Source organism: Lissotriton helveticus, chromosome 9 (genome assembly GCF_964261635.1).
Source record: "Lissotriton helveticus chromosome 9, aLisHel1.1, whole genome shotgun sequence".
NCBI lineage: Eukaryota > Metazoa > Chordata > Amphibia > Caudata > Salamandridae > Lissotriton > Lissotriton helveticus.
This window is the reverse complement of record NC_136070.1, coordinates 980,906,897-980,923,261: the sequence shown is the minus strand read 5'-3', so window position 1 is coordinate 980,923,261 and position 16,365 is coordinate 980,906,897. Positions and strand designations below refer to the sequence as shown.

The following is a 16,365-nucleotide window of genomic DNA, read 5'->3' as shown; positions in this document are numbered from 1 at the left end:
GCGTTTTATGCCATGGAGTTAATGTGCGTTTTCATATCAAGGTTCTCATCCAGTGTGATTCCGAGAGATTTCGCCGAGTCCACTAGGGTTGGGATGCAATTTAATGCAGTAATCATTTTGGACCATTCTTTCACTAAGGATTGATTTTTATGTGGTGAGATGAGCAAGAATTCTGTTTTGTTAGCGTTAAGCTTGAGATGATTGTTCGTTTGAGGGCATCGTTCATTGTGGTTATGTCTTCCAGGCTAGCAATCTTGATGTACAGTTGCGTGTCATCTGCATACATGTGGTAGGATATTTTTGATTTCCGTAGAATTTCTGTAAGAGGTTCGATGTATAAATTAAACAGAGAAGGAGATATGGTGGATCCTTGCGGCACTCCGAGTTTGGGCATGAAGGCGATAGTACTTGGTTTACTAGGAATCTCTGAGTTCTGTTCTTTAAAAATTATTCGAACCATTTCAGTACCGTGCCAGACATTCTCATCCTAACATGGAGTCTGTTCAGTAATTTTTCGTGATTGACTGTGTCAAATGCTGCTGACGAGTCTAGGAGGATGAGTAGACAAGATTGATTTCTATCTAGAGCTTGAAGTGCATCATCGACAATGTGAAGGATTGCTGTTTCCGTGCTGTGGTTAGCTCTGAATCCTGATTGGTAGTCATCTAGTAAGGAGTAGGTGTCGATATGTTCATTCAGCTGATTCTGTACACATTTCTCTATGAGTTTGGCGAGAAAAGGGATGTTGGTCACTGGGCGATAATTGTTTGGATCTGTTGGGTCCACTGTGGGTTTTTTGATGATCTGGACTACTTGTCCTGTCTTCAGGCTTTCAGGCAGGCACCCCTGTGTGAGTGAGGCGTTTATGATGTCTGTCCATATTGGAATCATATTATGGCTGATTTCTTTCAGGCATTTCGATGGTAGTGGGTCGTTATAATGGTTGTTGGGTTTCGTGGTTGCAATTATTTTAGCAATTTCATTCTGGTCTAATAATTTGAAGGTGTTCCAGTGGGCATTGTTTTTAGTCGTCATGTTCTCAAAATTCGGAACAGAAGGTGATGTATTAGTGTTGTCTTTGATATTATCTGCGGTGGTCTTAAGCTCTTCTTCCAACTTATTGGCTTTGTTAATAAAGAGGGTAGAAAATTCATCGCAACTTAGTTGTGTTTTAGTGACCTCATGGACAGATTTTGCCAGTTTGTTAGATTGTTGTTTTATGATTTCGAATAATTTACGTGGTCTATTTTTGGCGTTATCCAATTCAGTTCTGATAAATTCCTTTTTAGTGTTAATAATCTTCTTGTTATATTCATTTCTGATTTTTCTGAGTGATTTCAGTGTAGGGGAGGAAGGGTGTTGTCTCCATATTCTTTCTGCTCGTCTCACATTTCGTCTTTCTTCATTCAATATTCCATTGAACCATGGATTTTTATTCTTTTCCGTTACTCTTTTTAATTTGAGTGGTATGGTGTCATTAACTATTTTTGTTACTGTGGAATTGTAATAGTTCGTTAGATCGTTCACATTTATCAAATTGTCGGGTGGGTACAAGTCTCTCTTGCAGCTTTCAGCTAGCAAATCCATATTAGCGTCTCTGGTATCTCGGATCCATTTTTTCATTTTGGTAGTTTGTGTCGTTTTTATTTTCTCCTGTGATGGTATTCGGAAGGTTATGGTGTGGTGATCTGACCAGTCGCACTTTTCAATGGAGAGTATTGAGATGTCCTTGTTCTTCGAGATAATCCAGTCCAGTGTAGCTCCTTTTGAGTGCGTTGGTTGATGACAAGCTTGGTATAGTTTTAGGCCATTTAAAAATTCTTTAAAGGCGTTGACCTGTTTGTCGTTGTTGTCGTTCCAATGAAGATTGAAATCACCTAAAAATATATTGTTGATGTCGGCGTTGGCAGTGATGATCTCCATCATTTGGTCAATGAAATTCATATTGTTTCCTGGTGGGTGGTATAGGGCGTGTAGGTTGCAGATATGTTTGTTAGCCGATCTTACGTTGAGCCCTAGGTATTCGCATGATTCTAGGGGATCGGATTGAAATTGGCCAACTTCAAAAGTCGATTTATGGATACAGGCAATACCTCCCCCTGTCCTTATCTGCCTGTCTAGTCTTAATATGTTGTATTGCGGTGGTACCAGAAGGTCCATGACTGGTGATGAGTATTCAGATAACCAGGTTTCCGTCAGGATTGTTATGTCTATTTCTTGATTGATGATGATGTCGGCTATGTCTGAAGCATGTTTCGCCGCAGAACGACAGTTGAGCAGCAGACATTTTAGAGATTTCTCCGTCCTGTTTGTGGTCATGGTTAACGGATCTGTGGATATTTGGATTTGTTGTAAGTTGTTGAAGTTTACTTTATTTTCCTTCCTTGTAGATGTTCTGTTTGTCTATTGCTACTCTTATGATCTCCTGTGTAATAATGGGGTTTGATGATTCATATTCCTGGAGAAGTGATGTTATGTCTTCTTCGGTTAGATGATTGTGGTTCCTATCTGGTCTGTTTTGTCTATCTGTCAGTGGAAGAGATCTCTTATTGTTTATCGCTATGGAAGTATTTACTAGCTCTCCGATGAGTTCTACTTCATTCTGAGTCTTCTTTGTGATATCACATAGTTTTACAATCCCTTTCGTGGAGTTTTGTATATCTTGTGCTAAGTTGCTGATTTGTGTTTGGATCTCGCAGATTTTTCTCATGACCTTGGGTGCCGTAGTGTGAATAATCCTCTGTAGGTTCCCATTTTCTTTATTTCTGTTCCTGATTTTTCGTTTAGGGTCGTGTATCATTGATTTCTTGTTGATCATTGTTCCTGATATGTTAAATTTGGCTACGCCAATAAGTAGCTCGTGAGCTACAGGTAGCTCGCCAGCTACTTGTAAGTAGCTCTCCTATGTACTTTCTGCTAAATTAGAAGTGTTTGCTTGGTTGAATTAAAAATGTTACACTAAAATTGAGAGTACATATTAGAAACAAAAATGTATTTATTTTTGCAGCTTATAAGCTGTTATTTAGAGAAAAATGGCTGAATTTCCAAAATATTTTTAAAGCTCATATTTCACTGGTAAATAATATGTGTAGGAGGCTGGCTTAGTATATGGTGCACACTTATTTAAGTTAAGCACCTTGCACTAATCCAAACAACCCTTGTGGTGATTTTATTGGTCTTAGACAACCATAGAAAGCTATCTAAGTGGTAGCTGTGGAAAGCAGCTTTCAAGCTTAGTTCAGAAGGAGTGTTAAGCAGCTTGCCTTCCCAGATCTAATTATTTAGTGTAGGTTAAAGGAAAAAGAACCACACAGTGTATTTATAAAAAGTAGTCCCTTGGTATATCTCCTGGAGATATGAACACAATTGCACACAATACTTCAATTGCAAACAGGTAAATAAGCGCAATGCACAGTGGTCTCAAGGGGGAAACCAAACCATATACTAAGAAAGTGGAATGCAAACTGCAACGAAGTCGGGACTTGGACCAGGAGACTCAGAAGAACGGGAACACAAAGAACCACCCAAGGTAAGTACCCGGAACCCCACGGAGACTGTGTGCAGAGTGGTAACACAGCCACATACTCAGTAGAAGTCAACGGGAGAGTCACCCCACCCGTGGGTACACCAGGAACCAGGATACCTACACCAGGGAAGCCGGGTGCATAGGTGCGAAGTAACATTGGAAGCTGACGTAGACCACAATGGAGAACTTCAGAAAAGATGGCGCTGGCGAAGACAGTACAAGAGTCCGGTTGAATCCAATGGTGAATTCTTGACAAGGTGCACCTGCAAGCAGAGGGGACAGAGTCTATGTGACTTGTAGGTGACCAGGAAGCACGGAAGAGCAATGACCACAGATGACGGAAGATGCAGGAGGGATGCCGGGGACTTTGTCGCTGCAGCTGTGAGGACCAGGCGACGCTGTGGAAAACCTGGAGCTGTTCATGAAGTGCCCCACATCGGAAGTCGAGAACCAGGGGGGTCGGTGTCCGACAGGAGCACCAACAAGCCTTGGCAGGAGCAAAAGACATGGAAGACGATGAAGCAAATTTGGGACCAGCAAGGTCCAAGGGGCTCACCAAGTGTAGGAGAGTCGGAGCGGGCCCGAACAAGCACGGGAGCCCACTGAAGCAAGAGAAGACCCTTCCGGAGGACCCACAGGCCAAAGGCACAGGAGTTCTAAGAGGACCTCGATCAGCTCACCAAAGCAGAAGGCCCACAGTGCAGAGGATGCAATGAGGACGAGGATCTTGGCAGGAAGAGATGCTGGAGCTTCTTGTAGCCCAAAGATCTCTGGAGTTCAGAGCCAGTGAGCCTTGGCAACGGCATGTCGACACGGTGCACAGGGGTTAGGTCACAGAAGTTTTGACGAGGGATACTGGGCTCAATAAATCAGAGAGGACAGGCCAGAACTCAAGGGAGTGGCAGATCCACCACCTCTGTTGCTGAGCCTTTTCGAAGTCTGTGGGACGTCAGGAGTAGCATACTGGTCAGCTTTGTTGCGGTACCTGCAGATGGAAGGGAGTGACTCCTTCACTCCAAGGGAGATTACTTTAGGTGTCCTTAATGCCCAGAGGTCAGATGAAGATCCTGGGTGAAGCACAGGCACAGACAACGAAGAAGACTTGCAGAACAGCGATACCAGGAGCAGCAGCAGTCTTCCTTGATGCAGTCTCGGTTCCAGGCGAAGTCCAAGTGTACAGACAGTCGAAGAGTGAAGTGGATTCAGGCTTGAGCTTTGTTTCACGACAAATCTGAGGACCCACCCACAGGTAAGCCCTTTTATACCCTAAAAGAGGGTTAGGACAACTCAGGGGTCCCTCCCAGAGGAAGGGCTGGACTGAGGGGAGGATACTCCCATGTCCTTTGTCCAGTTTCGCTCCAGAGCGAGATCCAATGGCTCCCAGAACTGGTACTAACTAGAATATGCAGGGAGGGCACCAAATGAGCCCTTTAAGGCAGTCTTGTGGCACTGGCAAGCGCCCACACCCCAGCCCAATACATTAAGTCCTGTCTCAGAGGTGGTCACACCTGCCTGTGACAGGATGCCTATTGTTCTGCCTTCCCCTGCTTGACCTCAGCTCAGCAGCAGAAGGGCAGAATTGTATGTGGGGTCAGCAGCAGCACTAGCTTGCTGGCAGACCCTGAAAGGCTGTTTCAGAGAGTACTGGGGGCTTCTCAAAGGTGCCCCCAGTGCATGGAATCATACCTCCAACACCGGTTATGGTGTTGGGGTATGATTCCAACATGTTTGATACCAAACATTCCCAGGTTTGGCACAGCCAATATATAGTTATCCATCGCTTAATGCAGCATGGCCACTAGATGTATCAAAATGGCTGACTGCACTTACAAAGCCTGGAGAATAGACTTCGGGTTTGTAGGGGTGTCCTTCTCATGCAGGGGCTCCATCACACTTATAACCCATCACCCTGCCTTCAGGATTGAAAGGCCTGCCTTAGGTGTTACTTATAGGTTTGAAGTGTAGTGACCTCAAATATAAGAAACTTATATCAGTTGTAAGTGGTGCTAGTGCAAGCTTACACAGGTTGCAATGGCAGGCCTGTAGTCACAGTTTGAGTGGTTTCATATGGGTGGCATAATGCATTCGGCAGCCCATGGGAGACCCCTGGTGTACCTATGCCCTGGTTACATTAGAACCATATACTACGGACTGACAAAGGTACACCAGTAGCCATATGTGGAGGTACCAAAGTACTTACCATGTCAAATTTAGTGAGGAAGCACAGTGGCTAAGGTCTTGAATAGCAGGATCCCAGCCAGACTAGTCAAAAAAGCATACTTACACCAGCAATAAGTGGGGGTAACCAAGAAAGCAGGTCCTTCTTTCCTACAATACGGCATTGAGGAAACCTTTTACAAATGTCATTACCTTGGTGACACAGGCATTGCAGCTATGTTTGTTATGCGTTGCCCATGTATAGGCATTCCATATTCACTTATAGTCTTGCTTGACAGTACAGCTGTCACCAGACATTTATTTGAGAATCACCAGAAGGGGCTTTGACTCTGACCACGTTGGTAGCCACAAGTATGTTTTGATTGGGCAGAAGTTATGTGCTTCCACAAAAAATACTTGCTCTCCACACAGCTGTGATCATTTTGTTTATTTATTAGGCTGTCTGGGCTTGAACCTTTAGGGTCACACACATGGTACTAATGCTATTAAAGTGTCTTAGACAACTACCTAATGTATGTCATTTTTTTCTGGTAGAAGCAGAAATGAGAGTAGGGCAGTCATTTATATACATGGATTTATAGGTCCTGCTTGATAATGCAACTGTTACCTGGCCTTTAAACTTACAGCAGTACTATTCTACACTTCTTTTCTTCCACACACTTACATATCCATTCACATGTGATCTACGCTTAAGGCTTCACATTAACATACAACATTCCTGGGGTGATCACTGCTGATATTCTGCATGAGGTGGCCACTAATATAATCTTGTCTGATGTGGTCACTATTACAACATTTTTAATATAATAGTAGTCACTCTCAGTGAGTTTCATTGAACATATGTAGCTTAAAGAAAAGGTTGAAGGTCAATGTGTTAAATCCTAGTCCCCTTACAAGATACCTTATTGTTCCTTGCTTTCATATGAAGTGCTCTAATAACTTTTTAGTACAGGTGCTCAGTATAAAAATACTAATTTAATTACTAAAAAAGGTGTTCTTCTCCAGGGAAATAAAGTAGTTAGAAATAATCTCAAATGTATATGTAATATTCTGTCAGATAACCATTTTGTTCTTCTCACACTGCCACTGAAAGAAATTACACAAATATCAAATGGTACATGCATTTTACTTTCTTCTGCTCTTCTTTCAAGGCCTCTGAGGTTGTGCAGCTGGGCCCGGCAGAGTTGGTGTGTCTTCTTGATGATCTATCCCGAAAGCTAGAGCACATACTGGTATCATCTGCAAAAAGAGTCACTTTCTTAAAGGTATTAATTAATCATTGGCGAATGCTTCTTATTTTGCGTGATTGTTCATCTTTATAAAGCTTTTAAAGCTGTGCACAAACTACTGAGCTGTGTGACACATGGAACGATGCACTTCAGTTTTCCCGTAAACCTCTCACCATGTTTTTCTTAGCTTTTGAGGGGGGGGGGGGGTGGTATCCACCCTACTAATAAATATATTACAATAAATATTTGGGTGCAGCAGTTTTCAGTCGGAAATGGTAAGGTGTCTCTTGGATTTCACCTGGGATTTTTTAAAGACTCCCAACATTTCTAAAATCCTTAGTAGATAGCAGTAATAACATCAAACCCTCCCCAAGAATGTGTGTCTCTTATAAAGGAAGTTCTAATTCTTGTCTTGCTCACGTGAACGATCTTCTGCATTTCAAAATGTCTGTCTATCCTCCCTCTACTGAGAGCTAAGGGTGCTTTAATTGTTTTTCAGTGACATGTATTTCTTCAGAACTGTAACGTAAGTAATCGCACATGAATTTAGAACGCACATCCCTATGGAAATTAGTTTTGGTTTGGAGGTTGGATATGCAGTGCTCAGTACATATCTGCCTGTTTGCGTTTGAGCCATTGAGTTTTGATCGCCTTGCTAATCTTTTTTTGTACAATCTAGTCACATGTTGTCTATTGGGCTATGTTTATGTGGGAGTAGAAGTACATTTTTAAATCTTTAGTCATTAGTTGCCATTATTTCACTTTCTTTTAGGAGGTGAAGTTGCTCTTCTTCTGGAATATGATCTTCATTTCTGATGAATATCCGCCAATGTACATTTACATTTTCTTGAGCAAGACCTTTGTCTATGTTGACAGTGTTTCTGTATTCTGCTCTCTTTTGTGAAACATGACTTGACTAGGACCTCGGTTGATGGGTCCTCTTGTCTAGAGACCCCAAGTCATACGAAGATGTTTGTTTGGATTGGATAGTTCTCCATCAGTTATGGTTTATTTGTGTACTGCTCAATGTTGAATATTTCTAGTGAATACTTCTAACTGCAGATTTCGCACCATGTGTATTTCTTAAGTCAGACGATGTTCGAAAAATTCTTTGCAGTAGCTCAGTCCCTCCAGCAGTTGGCGCCAATGGCCTCCGTCCCAACTCTGTCCTTCCCATGATTTCATAAAGCTGTATATAGGTGCCTCGCCTGCAACTTCAAACACAGTATGCAGAAAATCCCCCCCCCCCCAGAACAACAAGGAGTAATCCATGCCATGTTTTCCAAAGCAAATGTCTGTCACTGACCAGCATGGGTTCTGCCTGTGGTGCCTAGGCACGTAACACAACGGCAAGCTTTGCAACAAATGCTCCCTTGTACATCTGAAGGTCATCAGGAAGCTAAACCTACGTTGCCAAATATGAAAAACACAGAGCCAGCCCGGTTTCAGGTCGTGAAGTTCTTCCTGGTCTCATTTATTTTGCTGTTTTGTGGTAAATTCAGCACAAAAATGAGGGACAGTCCAATCAGCATAAAAAGTCCAGGACAGGCTCCTCACTTTCATCCCCCTTATGGGACAAATCTCAAAATCTGATAGAGATCTAGCTGCAGATTCCTTACTTTTGAATCCTCCCAAGGCGTGAGTGGATCCAGATACCTTTTCCCCATAGCACGTCTGCGCGTCAGAAGAAGGTGTTGTGCGACTCCATATCAACTTCGTCCACCGGATGTGATGTCGATGCAGTCAATATATCTACCTCGCTGACGTAAGTTCCTTCTTTTTTGTGCTTGCAACCCTGATCCAGAGCAGTTAGAGGGCCGTTTTTCGGTTCGTCTCAACATTTTGTCGAAGAAACAGTATGCTTTTTTGTGTTGTCTTCAGGGTTTATGTCCTGTGAATTTTGTGGCAGACCGATGTCTGCCACAGAATTTCATATCATCTGTTTGTAGTGCCTTGGAGAATACCATGACACCGCGGAGTGCGGTTTCTGTTGGCATCTTTAGCTGAAGGTGTTATGAAATGTCTGGTTAGCTGGCTATCGGATGCACTGCGTCGTCGTCTGTCCTCGCCGAATTCAGAGACTTCTCAAGGAGCCTTTCGCGTGAAGGGCGGTCTCTGTCAAAGGAGGTTCTGAAGCAGAAAGAGTTGAAATGTAAGTACGTCTCTGATGCCGTCTCCCAGCATTCATTTGCGGAGCATTCACAGAAGTCTACCCTATGCCTCTCTACATTTCCTTGAGCTGGGACAAATATAGCCCAAATGTCAGCTTTAGACAACTCTCCGTCTTCCCTTATACAATCTGTCAATGTTTTCCCTACAAGACCACACAGTTTTGAAGGTGAAGGGGAGACTGTAGGGTGTCGAGACCCTTTGAGTAGTCCTGTCCAGCCGCTTTTGGAGAAGAATTGACTAAACTGGGTGAGGCTTGTGAGCTTGAGTCCTCACCAGTTTAATATTTACTTTCTCCACCTGGTAAGGCAACAGAGGCACGTTCCTCTTATGCTGACATATTGAGGAGAGAAGCTGTAGTCTTAGAGTGCTAGTTTTCCTCAGTGGAATTATCCACAGACCTTTTAGTGGATGTTCTGTACCCAGGTGAGATGAGATTGGAGCCTCTACTCTCTTATAATGGCTCTCTATATCATCTTTGTTAGGAGCTTTGGCGAAACCTTTTACAGGAGCTTCAGTTGACTGGGCTGTAGGCCATGGCACCGCCCCGCTCCTGGGGACCCAGTTTGTCTCTTGCGTCATCCCACCACAAAAGGGGTGGTGATACAGGCTGCTACGGCTTTGCCAGACCCTAGTGCCCTTCCCTTTCTTCCACCAAATAAAGAGTCCAGATGGCTGGAACATAGTGGGAGCAATATATTCTCTTCTGTAAGTTCAGCTTTGCGGTCGCTAAACACGGCATGTGTTTTGGGCAGATTTTCATATTCTTTATGGGACTTACTGGTACTTCTGCTGCCTTCTCTTCCATAGGAAGCCAGGGGTAAACTCCTTTAAGTGGTGCAAGATGGGCAGTAAGGGGCTTAATTCACCTTGAAATGTGGTACGGACACCACTGATTCAGTGGGTAGGGCTATGGCTCAGTAAGTTGCCTTCTGGGTTTTCGGAGGCTGTACAGAATAGCTTGAAAAATATGCAGTTTGATGGTGTACATTTGGTGTACATTTGACTTTACAGCGGTTCAGAGATGGTTGGTGTGACAGTCACCTAGACATGTCTTTGGATGTTCTGGTGAGATTCTCTTTTTCTGACTTGTAAGGAGGAAATGTCTATACATGACTGAGTTGGAATATGTATTTTATCTAGTGGCCATTAGTGTTGTGTTTCTGCTTGCTGAATGGGTTTATGGTTATTTAGATAACCTTGTGGTTTTTTACACGTTTTGTAATGACCCTTAGTTCCGATCAGTTATGATAATAAGAGAAATTATAGGTGCATCTATTCTGAAGTATTTTTTTAAAGTGGAGTCAAAATCTTTAAACTATATTCCACGATAAGTGGCTTTCTTTATTGTTGTTTACTACTTTGTGTAGAAGTGGTGACTTTCTACGTTGGCACTGTCCATGACAGTTTTTCAGCTGTTTTGTTGTGTTTGGTTTTTAATTGATACCTGGTATACAGGTCTTGTAGTTTTCTTTACTCTGATGAAGAGCTCAAGAGTTGATGCCTTCATGGTATGTTCCTTACTCTAGGTGAAGTATCGTTTGTATGCTACGGTGAGCATTTATAAATATAAATATGCTGAGCCGGGATTGCTCAGCTTGTGGACTATTAGACCCTCATTTGAGGGTGCAGAGTTCCACCCTCTGTTTAGGGTTATTTTCTCTGATGTGGGATATCATACATTTGTGGGGTTTAGTCCCCCTTATAAGGTGCTTTTGACATTTCTAACTCCATGATAGTTTCAGTATATGTATAATCTGCCTTTTGTGGGGTGTTTATTTGCAATGATCCTCTTATTAGTCTTAGTCATCATTAGGGGGATGTGCCATTGACAGGATACTACAACAATGAAGGTGTCTTTCCCAAAATTCCTTCTGGTAGCATGTAGCCTGCATTATTAGTTTATGTGGGTTTTGCTTTTACCCCTGGCACTGGTATTACATTTAACTGCTAGATGACATTCCTTATGATTGATAGTAAAAGTTCTCTACTTCTGCTAGATTTATGACTTTGTACACCAAAAGGTTATCATCGTGTGAGCCTTAAGACACTATATGTTTGCTCATCTGATAGAGACTACTAGCCGCAGATTCCTTCACGTAGAATTATCCCCAGGCGTGAGACTGCATCCGGAAACTTTCCTTGCCACAGCAACCCTGCGTGCCGGGGTGACATCACACGACTCCGTCCAGGCGTCGTCCGCGTACGTGACGTCAGTGAGGTCACATAAGACCCACCCCGGCGCGCCTCCGTCAGTTTTTTCCTTTTCCGCGTGCAACGCGGATCCGGTCCTTCGGGCCTGTTTGGGGCCCCCTTTTTTTCCCCATTTATCTTTCGTGGGACAGTGTGCAAATGCCTTCGGGCTTCAAAACTTGCTCTTTTTGTGGGCGTCTTATGTCGGCGACCGACCCTAACCTCATTTGTATGTGGTGTTTGGGGGAGGATCACTGCGCCACTGATTGTCCGGAGTGTCGACAGTTGAAGCTGAAGTTGCGGCGGGAGCGCCGGATGAAACGTCTCTCGGATCGTCTCTCCAGATCGGAGTCCTCCCCTCGGTCTACTTCAGCGGATGGCTTCAGATACGGCCGTGGTCGTCGTACTCACCCTTCTTTGATGTTGCGTGAGCGTCACTCCTCGATGGGTAAGTGTTGCAGTTTATCCCTGGGGGCTGGTTCCCGGACGGCCGGGGGCATGGACTCTCCGTGGCTGATGCGGCCCCATGTGTCGTCCTATCCACTGTTTCCCGGTGTTGGGGCGTCGAGAGTCTAAATGGAGTCATACGCAGCGCTCTGCAGGCCTTGCTGGCGTCTCCTCCTCCTGGGGTGTTGGCGGATCCCCCTTGCGCGGGGCCCTCTGCGGGGCCGCTGGCGGAATCGGCCCCAGCGCCGACTGGTTCGGATCCAGACTTGGAGGATGTGGTGAAGTTGGGGTACGGCTCCTCTGGAGTACTTCCTTCACGCAAAGTGTCTCTGCCTCGCCAAACACTCCTGCGGGAGTCTGTCTCAGTACTTTGACAAGGTAGTCCTGTCTAAGGCCGAAGTGATGCCTCTAGAGCGCCAGCAGCAGCTGGCCGTGCGGAGCAACAGGGGTCGGCGGCCACTCCTCGTCCCGCTCCGGGTCCCTCTCGTTCCTTTCCACAGGCGGCAGCCTCGGAGGGCGAGATGGTGGCTGAATCGTCTCTGTCGCTGCCAAGTGAGTTGCAGAGCGATCGCCGCCAAATTCTGGGCCGCGGCTGCCAGAGAACTTCGGGTCATTCCTCGGGGCCGTCTTGTTCTCCCACGCAGGTGTCTGCCTCGGAGCGGGTCGGATCAGTGCCGTCCCGGGGCTGGTTCGACTCCAGCTCCAATCCGGTCGGATCGGCGGCATCCCAGGCCCGGCTCGACTCCAGCTCCACTCTGGTCTCCGGTGCGGGATGACTTGGTGGACTCTTGTCCAGTGACGCCAGATGGTTCCGGCGTCCTGCCGTAGGCGGGGGACTCTACGGATCCGCGCAGGGGTTTGTACCGTTGATTCGTCTTTGAAAGCTCCATCTTCCCCGGAGGCAGGCTGTATTTTGGTGTCGTCCTCCCTGGAGACTGGCGGACGTGTGGTGTCTTTTTCACCGGCGTCGAAGGGCAGCTCTCTGCCCTTCCTGAGGCAGAGGTGTTCGTCGGAAGAGCAGCAGGTCCCTCATTCTTCGGCTCCCTCTAGCTTCCAGATCTGGCCCCTGCCTGTCCCGCTTGGCCTTGGGGACGGCCACCTTAGGTTGCAGCCATCGTCCACGGAGGAGCTGCTTTCTCTGCCGTGGGGCCCTACAGAGGCAGATGCGGCCTTCGCTCACGCGGTGTCCACGGCTGTGGGTGTTCTGCGCATGGGTGACCTGGTGGCTCACATTCCGGCGGACCACCTCTTGGAGGTCCTCCACCTGGGCTTTGGTAGGAGGGAAATCTTACTCCCCTTTGAAGGTTCCCTCCTTTCTCCCTTTATGGGGGATTGGAGGCGGCCTGCCTCAGGGGACCCGGTGCCTCAGCATCTTCTGCACGGCACCTCTCGGCGCCACGTGCCCCGTAGTGTCTGTCGCTTCACTCCTCGGCGGCCAGCCCCCTTTTGCGGACCGCTTTTCCCTCCCTGCCGCCACTGTTGACTCTGCTGTCCCGGGAGGCCCGCTGGCTGTACTCTTGGGGGCGCAACATTTTTGCCTCGTCTAGCGCTGCCCTGCAGGCCCTTAACACCTTGTGTTCTGGCTCGGGCCTCTTCCTGTCTGTGGGACTCGGCTGAGTCTCTGGGATCTGCAGAGTTCCAGGAGCCTAGTCAGGTGGACTTGTGGCATCATGCGGCGGATAGCAGGGAGCTTGCGGCATTTATTCTCCGCTCCGCTCTGGACATCTCAGAGGTGCTGTGCTGGGCCATGGCTTCCTCAGTCACTCTCCGTCGCCATGCTTGGCTTCGGGACGGAGTATTCCCTGAGAATATTCGGGAGCGACTCATTGACCTGCCGTTTGACGGTACCGTGTTGTTCCATGCCCCAGCCGACTTCTCCATCCAAAGACTCTTGGCGGGGCTCTGCCCTCCTCCTCCTCCTCTGCCTTATCGTCCTCCTTGTCCTCCTCAGTGACTCGTGAGTTGGGCTGCTTCTGGACCTTCTTAGGCCGATTGTTCTGGTTGTAGAGTGTAATTTTTAGCCATCGCGTCCTCTCGGGACTTTGGCATTGTTGGCCGTTGGACGGCCCTTTGTTACTTATGTGTGTGTTATTGTGCAAACTCTGCCTCAGATTCGGCCTTCTGCTTGGTTGGGCTGCTTGTCAAGCCTGTCGTGGGGGTGTTTTTTTCCCCGTGGGTCTTTTGTTTTTTCCTCTGCTGCATAAGTTCTTCCAAAGAGGATTCCCATAGTTTGGGACTTGCCATACCCTTGTGGGGTAGTAGTAGCTATTATATGGCTTGCTCCCTGCTTGGAGTTCTGGTCGCCTTCGGGTGCCTGTTCTCCATGGCAATGTGTGTTTGCCTTGCTGCTTGAGGTCGTCTGAGCGGCCACTGGTAGTGCTGTGCCCGGGCTCCTCCTCCTCCTCCTCCTCTCCAGACTCCTGTCCTGAGGGCTGGGGTGCTCATGTGTTCTCCCTTGCCAGACGCTGCCTACTCTCCTCCGGTGGATTCGGGCTGCTTATCTTGCTTCTGGCGGCTTGTCTGCCGGCGCTGTCCTGGCTGGCAGGTTGCTCTCCGTCTGGAGTGGGTTCACTTTCTTTTCTCTTGCTTACTTGGGTCTTCTAGGCTTCTTCTTCCTCTTCCGCTCTTCCTCTCTTGGCCTTGAGCGGCGGCTAGTTTGCCTTGTGGAGGAGTGGGGTGCTTTGGACCCTCTGACCATGCCCTTGGTCCCTCTGTTGTGAGTGTGCGGGGCTCTTCGGCCTTCTCCTTCTCCTTCTTCTTCTTCTTCTCTCCCTCCTACCTCCCTTAGGTCGGTGGGGTTCTGCTTGTGGGGGTTCCCTTTGCCTTGCAGGGGCGAGTTTCTCCCTGGTCCACAGCTCTGGTCCCCTGTGGGGCCCCCGGTCTGACTTGGCTGGTGGGGTCCCTTCGCAGACCCTCCTTCCCTGGGGGTATTGCTAGGATATCTATTCTACGTGAAGGAATCTGCGGCTAGTAGTCTCTATCAGATGTACGAGTTACTTACCTTCGATAACGATATATCTGGTAGAGACCATTCCAGCCGCAGATTCCTTCACGGCCTATCCTTCCTCCCCTGTTCTGCGAGGACCCTTGGGTTGGTCTTCGGTGCTTGCTTCCCGGCGGAGGGGGATGTGTCTCCTGTGAGTGCCTTCCTTGTTCTGGACGAGTGGCTCCGTCTGGGGGCGGTTCTTTCCTCCTTGGTTCTTTGGAGGATGGGGTTCCGGTGCTCCGGTGCCCTGCTGCTCTGGCTCTCCCTGGTTAAGGGAGGATTGCTTCTATCCCTGTCCTTCCCTCCCCTGCCTTCCCTCCGTTGCTTCCTCTGATATGGGTTCCCTGGCCATGTTTTGCCCTTGCCCCTTGGGGGGTGTTGCCCTCTCTATTGGGGTGGCTTGGAGGTTGTTCCTGTCTGTCGTGGAGCTGGTTCCCTTCCTTGCTCAGGTTGGGGGTGGTAGTTTCCTATGTGTGCTGTGATTTCTATGCATGTTCCATGTCTCTGGGGCACAGGGATGGGAGGCTGTCTTATTCTGGCGGGGTGGCGGCGCAGGGCTTTGCTTGCTCTTTCTTCTTTCCCTGTCTTTAGGTTCTGCGGTGTTGTCACTACTCTTGTGGTGTGGTTAGTCACCGTTTCTTTCCAATTTTTCTGCTCTTTGCACACTGTTCCTATGCTCCCACAGTTTTTTATCTGGTGGTTCCGCGTTATGGTGCGGAAAAGTTCTCAGAAGAAAACTGACGTAGGCTTGCTGGGGCGGGTCTTATGTGACCTCGCTGACGTCACGTACGTACATGACGGCTCGCAGGGTTGCTGTGGCAAGAAAAGTTTCCGGATCCAGTCTCACGCCTGGGGACAATTCTACGTGAAGGAATCTGCGACTAGAATCGTCTCTACCAGATACGTCGTTACAGAAGGTAAATAACTCGTACTTCAGGTTCTGTCCTATAGCCATTACAGGTTGCTTGGCTATTCTACACTTTCGTGTAGACTTTGTTGATTTATACATATTCTTTGAACATTATTGTGTTCTCTTGGGATTATTTTAGGTACCCATGAAGATGTAGTCTCTCAGTCGATTCTATAATTATATCATACAGAGTTCTTCATATTCTTGACTCTTGTGGAGTTATGACGCTTTGCGTTACTTCACATTTTCTTCCTTTCTGAAGGAAATTTCCCTCTAATGCGGTACCTTTTCTTCTCTATGCATGTGTTCATATACATAGAATAGACATTTGCCTCATAGCTTCTACTTTTTGTAGGAGACTTTTATTACTATATTACAGGATGATTGCTCTTCTAGGTGACAATTCTTTTCATCATTTAACAGACTCTAGTTGTTTGTAGGTTGGGTTCACACTTTGCGAAGTGTTGTCCCTAGTTGGAATATACAATTGAGGTTTATTTTATGGGTCAGTCGGATTCCTTTTATTGTGGAATCCTTTCAATTTTCCAGTTTCCGTATGGAAGACCTCTTCTTGATCACCTGTAGATAGGCCTTTATTCATACAGTAAGGTAACGTACTAACCTTGGTTATCGCTGGGCTATCAAGGTTTCTCTTTTATACTTAATATCTTATTCCCCTTTGTACTACTATTGCTTAAAGGTGGTGTCTTGGGGAGCTGGGCTATCA

The 16,365-nt window shown here is 46.8% G+C and overlaps 1 protein-coding gene across 1 annotated transcript in view; it reads left to right on the top strand.

Moving 5' to 3' along the window:
* FANCD2 (FA complementation group D2) overlaps window positions 1–16,365 on the top strand; it is a 909,275-nt gene that overhangs the window by 476,284 nt on the left and 416,626 nt on the right. Inside the window, exon 30 of the mRNA XM_078661284.1 lies at window positions 6,856–6,969. Coding sequence (XP_078517410.1) covers window positions 6,856–6,969 — 114 coding nt within the window. The remainder of the gene's footprint in view (window positions 1–6,855; window positions 6,970–16,365) is intronic.